Raw genomic sequence first — 12893 nt, 5'->3', positions numbered from 1 at the left:
TTTTCTTAAAACTCAAAGAATTTCATGAAAAATAGTTCTCAACAGGTGTTTCGTATTTTCTTGAATAGGGTCATTCCACCAGTTATTAGAAGAAAAACGAAGGTCGTACATCAAATTTCGAATGACATTTTTATGGCCCAAAAAAGAGCATAAAAACAAAATATTCAAGGGAATATTTTCCCTTGCCAAGAAGAAAAAGGTTTTGAAACTCCATGGCGCAATATTACTATGTAACACCACAGATTATTTGGAAACATAATAGATAATCTGTGCTAAAACTATTAGGCTGCCCTAAAATGGGTCAACCATTTCAGCATATTTGTAAACGTCATCTTCGAAATTGAATCTTTTCTGTATCTGGCCTACTGCTTTGATATGGAACGCCTGTGCAGCTTTGAGAACTACTTCGATTGAATCAGGGGGGACGGCGGTATCTGACCTTGACGTAGAGAGGGAATCTTGTCCGTTCGGACCCAAGTAAACGCTTTCAAAGGGAAGTTAAAACTTCCGATTGTTCACATCGATTTCTAAAGTACTAGTTGATTCTACATAGTCCTTCTGCAGGAAGTTCAATCCTGACACCAATGTTTTAAGCTTTGTTTATACCCCAAAACTAGAAATATTTTGGTTTCAAGAGCTCAAATTGTGCTTAAATTTAAATTTGCGACAAAAGTGATTGTCATATTTGTAAAGAACATAAAAAAAGACATCGAGTGGTATGTTCACTTTATTTGTAAGTAAAAAAAATTGAACAACAAAAAATTTACCAATTATAGTATGAAGGTTCATGATTTTCCCCTGGGTACGTAGGCTTGCCAAAAACACACAATCCATTTATTCCTACATGTGCCATTGTTTTTAACGGCTGTCAAATGGCTGTCAGTTTGTTTGTCTGTTAAAAACTAGAGTAATGAAACGGTAAGAGAGGTGTTCGAATAGTTATAGCCTACCTCTATTGTTCACGTCAGTACTTATAAAGCTGGCTACAAGTTTGAGTTCATGTTTTTTTTATTTTACACAAAAATCGTAAACATCATACAAGTACTGTGGAGAAAAAGAATCGTACATGCAATGCTTGTCAAAAAAATTTACTACAGTAAGAACAACTACGTACCCTATAAAACTATCAAAATATATTATAACTTTATTTATCTGACCTGTAAAAAAATGACATGCTATCTACCAAATAATCTTATGAAAAAACAACCCAAAAATGACAAACCATATGACTTCATTAATCGAGAACAGTCCAAGCTGAAATTATTGTTTGAAGCCCACATCAGCATGGAACTGTTTCAAACAGTTCTTTGTTGCTAGTTTGTTACTTAGGACTCCTGTACATCTCAAAATCTGTGTGGTGTTAAATTTTTTTAAGCAACTGAAGAAGTTCTTCTCTGTGATTCCAAGTTCAATTCGCAAGGAAACAGATCCTAAATCGAATTATTCTGCTTCTCTGGTCAAGAAGATGATGAACAAATTAAAGGAAAACCCCCAAAATTTCCCTAAAAGTCCATGGGAGAGGAAAAATCCCTAGAAAATCCCCAAATCCCTAAAAAAAACTCTCGCCCCTAAAAGACTTAAAAAATCCCCATTTTAGGGGGGAAATCCCCATAGTGGAAACACTGTACTCGGGATTGTTAAATGGAAGAGAAAATGGAAGGAGCTTTTATACGCGCCGAGACTGTAGTAGACAAATATTTTTGATTATGACCCTGCTGGTTAAATTTATCTTCAGCGGACTAATCAGTTTATTGAAAAGCAGTAGGAAATTTTCCTATTACCATACTAAACAAAACGCAGTTGCATCAGAACGTGTTCACTTTTTTTTTTACACCTAATCTGCATTGATAAGAACCTAAATTTATCTACCTCTTTTCTTTTGTAAAATCCAAGTTCTTTCATTAGCTGGCATTCTAAACAAAGAACTTTCCAACTAACCTACAAATTATCTTCAAAAAGGTCCTATCATGATAAGAAACGAAACATGAAACATGAGACACCAAAATTTAGAAGAAGCCATTCGTTTCGAAACTTCAAAAACATGCGCGAACTGATTGTATTTTGAGAACTGTTTCAGAGACCCCCTATATAGAGTAACAAAAACCACAATTACAATATAAAAAAAATATAACTTATCAGAGAACAAATTATTTATTTAATTTTTTAGAACCGTTATTCACATTTGCCAATTCTAATCACTCTGAATTTTACACCAGTCTGTACTATGAGTCATTTTCGCTCCTCTATTCCTTCAATGGCACAACTAACGAACCAATAAATAGGAAAGGGAAGAAGATCAGTACACTTCAGCCAATCCATACAGTTCAACAGAAGAAGAAAATATATAGAAAAACACAGATAAAGAACGAGGACACAATGTGTTTCTGGCGAAGGTCATTATTTCTGACTGACTTCTACTGTCCTACTTGGGTAGATAATTTTATTACTAAATACCTTGCTTCGTCCGAACTTTGATCATAAACCAGAAATTTCATTTTTGATTTTGTGAAAGTTTGAGTTTAACTGTAAGCACAACTCGACTCGGAGAGATCACTGCGTTATTTCATCTAGTTTATTCCCATTTTTTTCAAAAATTATATCCGAGCGCTAGCTTATCTTCGATAATTAAGATCTAAAAAACACAGTCTGGGCCTAACCCCCTGTGGCTTTTAGTCCCCAAGTTGAAATTCTTTAGGGTGGATACCACTGTGGCAGAAATGTTCAGGAGTTTGGCAGAAACTGCGTAGACAAAAGGAATAAAAAACTTTTAAAACTTTATGACAAGTTCATAAATTTTAGCACCGATTATATAGGGAAGTAGCCTAAGTATTAAATAGTAGAACAATAAAGTTTTTATTTTTCTTGTATAATTCAACGAGGTTTTTATGCAAAAACACTCTTTACTTTCCGAATGACAATAGCGTTTCCAAGATTTCAGGTTCCCCCTCCTAATCCCCCGATGTCATCAGATCCAGTGAAGATTTAAAATAAGTGCTCTGAGACACGATGTCCTTCTAAATATCTAATTTCATTAAGATCCGATAACCCATTCGTAAGTTAAAAATACTCCATTTTTCTAATTTTTACGAATTAACCGTCCCTCCACTCCCCCCAGATGGTCGAATCAGGAAAGCGACTATTTCTAATTTAATCTGATCTGGTCTCTGATACGCCTGCTGACTTTCAGCGATCGCTATATCGTTCACCCATCTAGTTTCGGATCTTCTTAATGAAAAATTGGGGTCGTCCGGAATTCGAACCCGAGACGTCTCACACCCTGAGCGAGAATCATACCACTAGACGAACTCGCCACATCTAGGATCAAAAATCATTTGGTTTATCGCAGACAAAAAATTCTTCGCAACCATCTCGTTCACTCGCTCCTTCAAAGTTAACACTAACCTCAAAGATCTCAAACCTAAAACCTACTACCACTTCTAACAACTCACTACAGCATCAAGCCACCTGATGCCAACTAAAAAAAATGCAATAGCAATTAATTCATTGGAGACACAAGTTCACCGGTTTAATTTACCCAGCACGTGCAATAAGAAAAACGGGGTAATAGACTTCTTGCTTTTTGATTCATCGAAAATTCGGTTCGCATTATAAAATACGTTTAAAAATCCCGCTTTATATTTACTCAGTGTAGGAAACCTATAAAAATGTAAACCTTTGTCATTTCAACTCGAGCCAAAAATCAATACACTTTTCAGGTCCCAGAAATGCTTCCTTATCAAGCAAATCCTTATTAGAAATGGATGTTCAACCTCAAAGTACCTCAAAGAATATGAGCCTCATCAAGGCAATGCTTGTAAAAAATGGTCGGTCACCTCAAAGAACCTGAACACTAGCCTCAAAGATCTCAAACCTACTACTGCTACTAAAAACTCGTCACGACACCAATCCGCTTGAGGCCAATTTAAATAATGTGCCATAGCAATTGATTCATTGGAGACATAAGTTCACCGGTATACTTGACCCAGCGCGTGTCATAAGAACAGGAGCTAAGAGCTCATATGACACTTGTGACGAGGCAAGACGAGCTAAGAGCCAAGAGATCATATGGTATGATCTCTAACAAAATTCTAAGAATCAATACATTGATTTAAAAGGAAAATCAGAGGCTTAATGCCGGTCAGGATTTAAAATAAGAGCTCTGAGTCACGATGTCCTTCTAAATATCAAAATTCATCAAGATCCGATCACCCAGTCGTAAGTTATAAATACCTCATTTTTTCTAATTTTTCCTCTCCCTTTATCCCCCCCCCCCAGATGGTCGAATCTGGGGAAACGACTTTATCAAGTCAATTTGAGCAGCTCCCTGACACGCCTACCAATTTTCAACGTCCTAGCACGTCCAGAAGCACCAAACTCACCAAATTACTGAACCCCTCCCTCCAACTACTCCAAAGAGAGCGAATCCAGTAAGGTTACGTCAATCACGTATCAAGGACATTTGCTTAATCTATCCACCAAGCTTCATCCCGATTCCTCCACTCTAAGCGTTTTCCAAGATTTCCTATTTCCCCCTCCAACTCCCCCAATGTCAACAGATCTGGTCAGGATTTGAAATAAGAGCTCTGAGACATAAATTCCTTCTAAATATCAAATTTCATTAAGATCCGGTCACCCGTTCTTAAGTTAAAAATACCTCAATTTTTCTAATTTTTCCAAATTAACACCCCCCAGCTCCTCCAAAGAGAACGGACCAGTTCCAATTATGTCAATCACGAATCTAGAACTTGTGCTTATTCTTCCCATCAATTTTCATCCCGATCTCTCCACTCTAAGCGTTTTCCTAGATTTCTGTTTCCCTCCTCCAACCCCCTATATCCCCGGATCTAATTCGAGTGGAAAATGGAACATCTGAGACATAAGATCCTTCTAAATATATCAAGTTTCATTAAGATCCGATCACCTATTCGTAAGATAAGAATACCCCAATATTAACTTTTTCCAAGAATTCCGGTTTCCCCCTCCGACTCCCCCCAATATCAAAGGATCTGGTCAGAATTTAAAATTAGAGCTTTAAAGCACAATATCCTTCTAAATATCAAATTTCATTAAGATCTGGTCACCCGTTCGTAAGTTACAAATACCTCATTTTTCCGAATTACCCCTTCCCCTAGCTCCACCAAAGAGACCAGATCCGGTCGGGTTATGTCAGTCACGTATCTTAGACGGGTTTTTATTATTCCCGTTCAGTTTCATCCTGATCTCTCCGCTTTAAGTATTCTCTAAGATTTCTGCCCCCCCCCCCCAATGACACTGGATCCGGTTGAGATTTAAAATAAGAGATAGGAATTACGAGGTCCTTCTAAATATGAAGTTTCATGAAGATCCGATCATTTCTTCGTAAGTTAAAAATACGTCATTTTTTCCAATTTTTCAGAATTAACCCCCCCCCCCCAATAGAGCAGATCCATTTCAATTATGTCAATCACGTATCTAAGACTTCTGCTTATTTTTCCTATCAAGTTTCATCCCGATCCCTCCAATCTAAGCGTTTTCCATGATTTTAGGTTCCTCCCCCAAACTCCCCCCAATGTCACCAGATCCGGTCGGAATTTTAAATAAGAGCTTTGAGACACGATATCCTTCTACATATAAAATTTCATTGAGATCCGATCACCCGTTCGTAAGTTGAAAATACCTCATTTTTCCTAATTTTTCAGAATTACCCGCCCCCCCCCCCAATTACCCCAAAGAGAGCGGATCCATTCCGGTTATATCAATCATGTATTTAGGACTTGTGCTCATTTTTCCCACCAAGTTTCATCCCGATCCCTCCACAACAAACAAATACAACGTAGAGACAATAGGGAAAATTTCAAGACAGTGGAAATTATTTCTGTAGATATTTCGGCCCTATGTCCAAGGGCCGTCTTCAGCACAATACAAGAATAAGAGAGAAACTATATATATATATATATATATATATATATATATATATATATATATATATATATATATATATATATATATATATATATATATATATATATAAGAACTTACATCAAATTGTGAGGATTAAAACTGAATAATTAAAAACACTTTTTAAAACTTTTTTTAAAAATAGCCCTAGCTATATATAGGTTCTCTCTTATTCTTGTATTGTGCTGAAGACGGCCCTTGGACATAGGGCCGAAATATCTACAGAAATAATTTCCACTGTCTTGAAATTTTCCCTATTGTCTCTACGTTGTATTTGTTTGTTATGGAAAGGCAGTGTGGTCTTCGTCGCTATTTCCGATCCCTCCACTCTATGTGTTTTCCAAGATTTTTTGGTTTCTCCCTCCCAACTCCCCCCCCCCCAATGTCACCAGATCCGGTCGGGATTTAAAATAACAGCTCTGAGACACGATATCCTTCCAAACATCAAATTTCATTAAGATCCGCTCATCCGTTCGTAAGTTAAAAATGCTTAATTTTTTCTTTTTTTCCGAATTAACCGGCCCCCCACTCTCCCCCAGATGGTCAAATCGGGAAAACGACTATTTCTAATTTAATCTGGTCTGGTCCCTAATACGTCTGCCAAATTCACATCGTCCTAGCTTACCTGGAAGTGCCTAAAGTAGCGAAACCGGGACCGACAGACCGACAGAATTTGCGATTGCTATATGTCACTTGGTTACTACCAAGTGCCATGAAAATGGGTAGCATACGTTTCGCTTTTTGATTCGTTAAAATTCGATTCGTATTATAAAACGGGTTTGCTTTATGTTCACTCAAAGGAAGCCTATAAAAATGTAAACATATAAATTATAAAACCTCAATAAAATTTCAGGTCCAAGAAATGTTTCCTTATCAAGCAAATACTTATCAAAAATGGTTACTCAACCTCAAAGAACCCCAATACTAACCTCAAAGAATATGAGCCTCAACAAGCCTATGTTTCACAAAAGAAGAACCTCGACACTAACCTCCAAGATTTCAAACCTAAAACCTACTACTACTACTAATAACTCACCATAGCACCAATCCACCTGAGGCCAACGAAAAAAACATTTGATTCATTGGAGACAGAAGTTCGCCGGTATACTTTACCCAGCGCGTGTCATAAGAAAGTGGTTACAGACTAGTCACTTTTTGATTCATTGAAATTATGTTCGTAATAAAATCCTCCTTTTTCATTCAACCCGAATAAAAAGTCAATAAAATTTTCAGGTCCAAGAAATGTTTCTTTATCAAACAAATCTTTATTGAAAATGATTGCTCAACCTAAAAAAACCTCATTACCAACTTCAAAGAATATCAGCCTCACCACGCCAATGCTTGTCAAAAATGGTTATTCACCTCAAAGAACTTCAAAACTAGCCTAAAAGACTTCAAACCTACTACTACTACTACTACTAACAAGTCACCACAGTACCAACCAGTCTGAGGCCAACTAAAAAAATGCCATAGCAGTTGATCATTGGAGACAAAAGTTCGCCGTTTTACTTTACCCAAGCACGTGTCATAAAAAAAACGGTAGCAGACTTGTCGCTTTTCGATTCATTAAAATTCTCAAGGCACTTTTATACGAAAAGTCGTGTCAATAAAACACGTATTTTAACTTTCTTTGAGCTGGTTCTGTTAAGAACCAATAAGAACCATGATTGCCCTTGAGCTTTGTTGACGGTGATTGCAAATGCAAATCGAATTGGGAATTACAATCTTTTAAATTGATAAGGCAGATCCGTTGTAACCATGGGAATGCGAGGAATAAGAACAGCCTCACCCTCGGAAGGCCCTGTCAAGATTGTTGCCTCTGCAACGTTTTCCATTGTTTTTCTTAACAGCAAGTCGCGTGCCGTTGCAAAGCTTTGGTGGGTTAATATTTCGCAAGAGTATTATTGGTACGCCTAGAGATGCCCTGAAAATCCAGAGAATTTAAAAATTCTGATGGATAGTTATTCGCTTCATTTGATTCCAGAACTGTATCGACTGACTTGTAAATGACTGCCTGGTCTCGAATCTTGGTCAGAATAATACTGTTGATTTCGTGGACGTCTTTGTTGCCAGAATCACTTGTTCACTTAGCCATTTATGATTTTTATAATTGGATAGAATATTCCGAAATACCTTTTCAACCAAATCATTTTTTGACGTCACTAAATTACAGAATTCAGGAGGCAGTTGTAGAAGTCCTGACACTGAGTCAACTGGGAGCTTTCCGTTTCCAATTGCCAGCAATTGATCTGAAAATATTTCAGCAGAGTGATCATTTAGCAATCGGAAACGCATATTTATAGTTACTTTTAACGTCTTTACGTGTACCCATAAATTAGAACTTTTAAGGCAAGCATTCATTTCGTCTGCAGGCGTCGATCTAGGAAATAACAGGTAATGTTTGCCTGAAATCTCCCGCAAGCAATATTAATGTGCTGCCAAAGGGCTTGGAATTTCCTCGCAAATCTTGCAATGATCGGTCAAGAGCCTCGAGCGATGTTTTGTACGCCATTGTGCACTCGTCCTAAACAATAAGTTTGCATTGCTGCAATACTTTACCCATCCCGGATGATATGGATATGTTGCACGAGGGAATTTCTGTAGACTGCATATTGACATGCAATTTCAAAGTGGAATGAGCAGTTCTTTTACTAAGCAGCAACGTTGCGGCTATTCTGGACGACGCAAGGGCCAACACTATGTCATTTTTGGATCGAATTGATGACGTAAATTGGACATTCTTAATCCGGCCCTTTATCTTTGAGCCACAAGCATGGAGTTGCGTTGCCCTGGTATTTCCTCCTGATGTTCCCTTTTCGGTGACATTGTAGGAAAATTAAACACGCATTGCTCTTGTAATACAACGACAAGCCTTCTTTTTTTTACTATCTCTATCAGCCGCAAGCCTGGTTTTGCGTCCCAAACATGACGTCATTTACATATTTTTATCTTTTTTTCCTTTTTGTGACGTCATATTGAATATGACGTCATGTATAGTTCTTTTTTAGTTTTTTATTTTTCCTTTTTTTCTTTTTTTTCTTTTTTAGTTTTTTTCCTTTTTAGTTTTTTTCATTTTTAGTTTTGTTTAGTTTTTTCCTTTTCTTTTTCTTTAGTTTTTGTCTTTTATTTTAGTTGTCCTTTTTTTGGTTTTTCTTTTTTAGTTTTTTCTAGATAAATGTTCTGTCTGTTGTCTATCTATTGCCTGTCACAATATAACGTCAATATATAAATATATGACGTCATATTCAATATGACATCTTATTCAATATAAATATTTGCAGCTCAGAGAAAAAGTACCATTATATTGTGGCTCAAAGAGAAAGTATCACTAATGTCAAAGAGAAATTGAAAGGTTGACAAGTTCACAAGAATTGCTGAAACTCATCGATGCTTCGATGCCCAACAATATCCTATCATTTTTAGGGATGGAGCCGACGGCTATCACTTTAATATTAAATTGATAAATCCAGCCACAAACAAAGAAACGGATAAGAAATGCAGCGCAATGAACTATTATGGTTACAGAATAATGATTCTTCAGGATGAAGAGAATTATATTTGAAAATGCCGTAAATTGTTTCAGCAATACATCGTTGATATGAATGCAAAGATTGGATCAAAACGTTTGCTCTTCATCCGTTTGAATCAGACTAAGCTCCACTCTGAACAATACATTCATTTGCGAGATTCAGTTGTAAATGACAGTAATACCACTAACATTGGAAGAGTAACGATTTTACCTTCGTCATATGTTGGCAGTCCGCGTCATATGCATGAGTATGCTCAAGATGCCATTGAGTATGTTCGTCTCTGTAGTCGTCTAGATTTATTAAACACATTTACATATAATCCATCTTGGGATGAGATACAGCAACTTTTACTTCCTGGACAATCGCCGGTTCATAGACATGACATTACGGCCCGTGTCTTCCGGCAAAAGTTGAAATCACTGATAAATTTCATAGTAAAACTTAAAGTGTTTAGGCCAGTGCGATGCTGGTTGTACTCAGTGGAATGGCAAAAGCGAGGATTGCCACAGGCACATATATTAATATGGTTATTTGATAAAATTGCTTCTAATGAAATTGACGATGTGATTTCCGCTGAAATACCAGATGTAGGTGTAGATAGGGGCTTATATGACATTGTTGTAAAAAATATGATACATGGACCTTGCGGTGAACTAAATAAAAATTCACCATGCATGGGCAGAGGAAGGTGCACAACGCAATATCCTCGACTTTTAGTACCTAACACAATTACCGGCAGTCACATATGACCTTAGACTTTACAACAGAAATTTATAACAGCACTTTAGTTATGATTGAAGATTTGTGGTTATCTATGGCAAACAAACTTCTCAAGCATTTGGGAATGCCTTCACCAAATCGTAGTTGGAGAAATCTTGGATGCGCCAGGAGGTACTAGTAAAATGTTTCTAATTAGATTGCTTCTGGCATCAATTCTATCCAAAAATGACATAGCATTGGCCCTTGCGTCGTCCGGAATAGTCGCAACTTTGCTGCCTGTCTGTGCGTGTCGAGTCGCAACTCCCACATGCAACATTTCCAAATCATCTGGGATGGGTAAAGTATTGCAGCAATACAAACTTATTGTATTGTATCAGATTAACGACGCTTCTTGAGTACTAAGGTCCCTGCGTCGGCCCTGCACTGCATTGCTGTAGCATGATTCGATCTCTGGGTCCCGTATTACCAAGCTAAGGTCAAACCCGCTGCGCCACCACGGGACAATGCAAACTTATTGTTTGGGACGAGTGCACAATGGCGCACAAAAATCGTTCGAGGCTCACGAGCGATCATTGCAAGATTTGCGAAGAAATTCTAAACCATTTGGCAGCAACATTAATATTGCTTGCGGGAAATTTCAGGCATACATGACCTATCATTCATAGACCGACACCTGCAGATGAAATGAATGCTTGCCTGGAAAATTCTTATTTATGGGAACACGTAAATACATTAAAATTAACTATAAATATGCGTGTCCGATTGCAAAATGATCACTCTGGTGAAACATTTTCAGATCAATTGCTAGCAATTGGAAACGGAATGTTGCCAGTTGACTCAATTGAAGGACGTAAAACAACTGCCTCCTGAATTCTTTTATTTAGTGATGTCAAAAAATGATGTGGTTGAAAAGGTATTTCTGAATATTCTAACCAATTATAAAAATCATAAATGGCTAAGTGAACAACGATTTTGGCAGCCAAGAACAAAGACGTCCACGAAATCAACAATATTATTCTGACCGAGATTCGAGACCAGCCAGTCATTTATAAGTCAGTCAACACAGTTCTGGAACCAAATGAAGCGATTAACTATCCATTGAATTTTCAAATTCCCTGGATCTCCCAGGGTTTCCACCACACGTGCTACTACTAAAAAAAGGCGTACCATTAATACTGTTGTGAAATATTAACCCACCAAAGCTTTTCAATGGCACGCGACTTGCCGTAAAAAAACAATGGAAAACGTATAGAGGCAACAATCTTGACAGGGCCTCCCGAGGGTGAGGCTGTTTTTATTCCTCGCATTCCCATGATTCCAACGGATCTGCCTTTTCAATTTAAAAGATTGTAATTCCCAATTCGATTAGCATTTGCAATCACCGTCAACAAAGCTCAAGGGCAATCATTAGAAAAATGCGGTATAGATCTTAATACGGATTGTTTTTCCCATGGACAATTATAAGTTGCATGTTCTAGAGCCGGTAAACCGGACAATCTATTTATATGCACAGACAATGGGACGGCGAAGAATGTTGAATATCCACAAGTTTTACGCAGTTAAAAATTAGCACCTTGCATACGTGTTCCTTTAGGGGGGGGGGTGTTAGGATAGCGGCTCAGAGAGAAATTACCAAAAGAAAGCGTGTCGATTTATTACAAGAGCAACGCGAAACCTGGATGGCGGCTGAAAGAGAAAGTAAAAAAAGAATGCGTGTCGAGGAATTACCAGGGTATACCAGAGGAATTACCAGTTGTATATCCGCAAGTTTTACGCAGTTAAAAATTAACACCTTGCACACGTGTTGCTTGGGCACGTTCCGAAAAAAAGCTAAAAAATAAAGAAGAAAAATAAATAAAAAAAAGAAGAAAAAACGAAATTAAAATAAAAACTAAGAAAAGGTAAACCACTAAAAAAAAGAAAGAAAAAAAGAAAAAAACTAAAAAAAATATAAAAAAGATAAAGAATTAAAAAAAAACTAAAAAACAAGGGATTACAAGAATTCAAAAACCTTAAAAAAGAAAACCAAAACCTTGAAGCTGAATAGATATCATTGTTAGAAATTGGACTTGCTTTAATAGTCAAACGTCTCTGAAAAAACTGCAATAGAACACAAGGGACAATGAGAAACCATATAAAGAAGCCTGCCGCGTGCCGTGCTGGGTCCCGGCGGCGAAGCCGGCGGGACCCAGCTAGTATTTATATACAAATAATTAGTACGTTGTACCCACATCGCTCTTCACTCAGGCAGCTCTATTGAGCTACCATTAAAAATAGAGCATGTTTGATCCTGAGTCTCAAAAAACGTTTTGAGCATTAAGATTAAACTTTAAGGAAATGTTGAGAAGAATGCCGTACAGAATCAGAACATACTATGTGCTTTGCTGTTGTGAAATGATTACAAGCAGTAATTTGAAACTTTTAAGGTATGTCGAGGAGATGTCGAAGAGAGATTGGAGGGCAACTGCTCCCTCTTTACATTCTTTAGGTGCCCCCTCTTCTCAATACTAATCGAAATTTTGAAACATTTATTCTGTGCAAACTGGTCAAAAGGTACAATAGCCCATTGTTAACATATAAGGTTGTTTTTATTGGAGAAGAGGGCAAGTTTGAGCCTATCCTGGGTCCCCAAAAAATCTCGAAACTTAAAGGAAACGTCGAGAGGGGAACCAAACAGAATCAAAATCCACTTTGTGCTTGCTGGTT

At 37.3% G+C, this 12893-nt stretch overlaps 1 protein-coding gene across 3 annotated transcripts in view; it reads right to left on the bottom strand.

Annotated features, from left to right (window-relative positions):
• The window catches only part of LOC136036205 (H(+)/Cl(-) exchange transporter 5-like), a 110836-nt gene that overhangs the window by 74395 nt on the left and 23548 nt on the right, over positions 1-12893 (bottom strand). Inside the window, exon 1 of one of the 3 annotated variants that reach the window (XM_065718298.1) lies at positions 1870-1927. The exons of the other annotated variants lie outside the window; for them this stretch is intronic. Within the exon in view, the coding sequence (XP_065574370.1) occupies positions 1870-1912 (43 nt within the window). The 5' untranslated portion in view covers positions 1913-1927. Of the gene's footprint in view, positions 1-1869; positions 1928-12893 lie in introns of those variants that run through there. 3 annotated transcript variants of the gene reach the window in all.

The sequence above is a fragment of the Artemia franciscana genome, chromosome 15, assembly GCF_032884065.1.
Source record: "Artemia franciscana chromosome 15, ASM3288406v1, whole genome shotgun sequence".
Classification (NCBI taxonomy): Eukaryota; Metazoa; Arthropoda; class Branchiopoda; order Anostraca; family Artemiidae; genus Artemia; species Artemia franciscana.
This window is presented reverse-complemented; position numbering and strand designations above follow the sequence as displayed.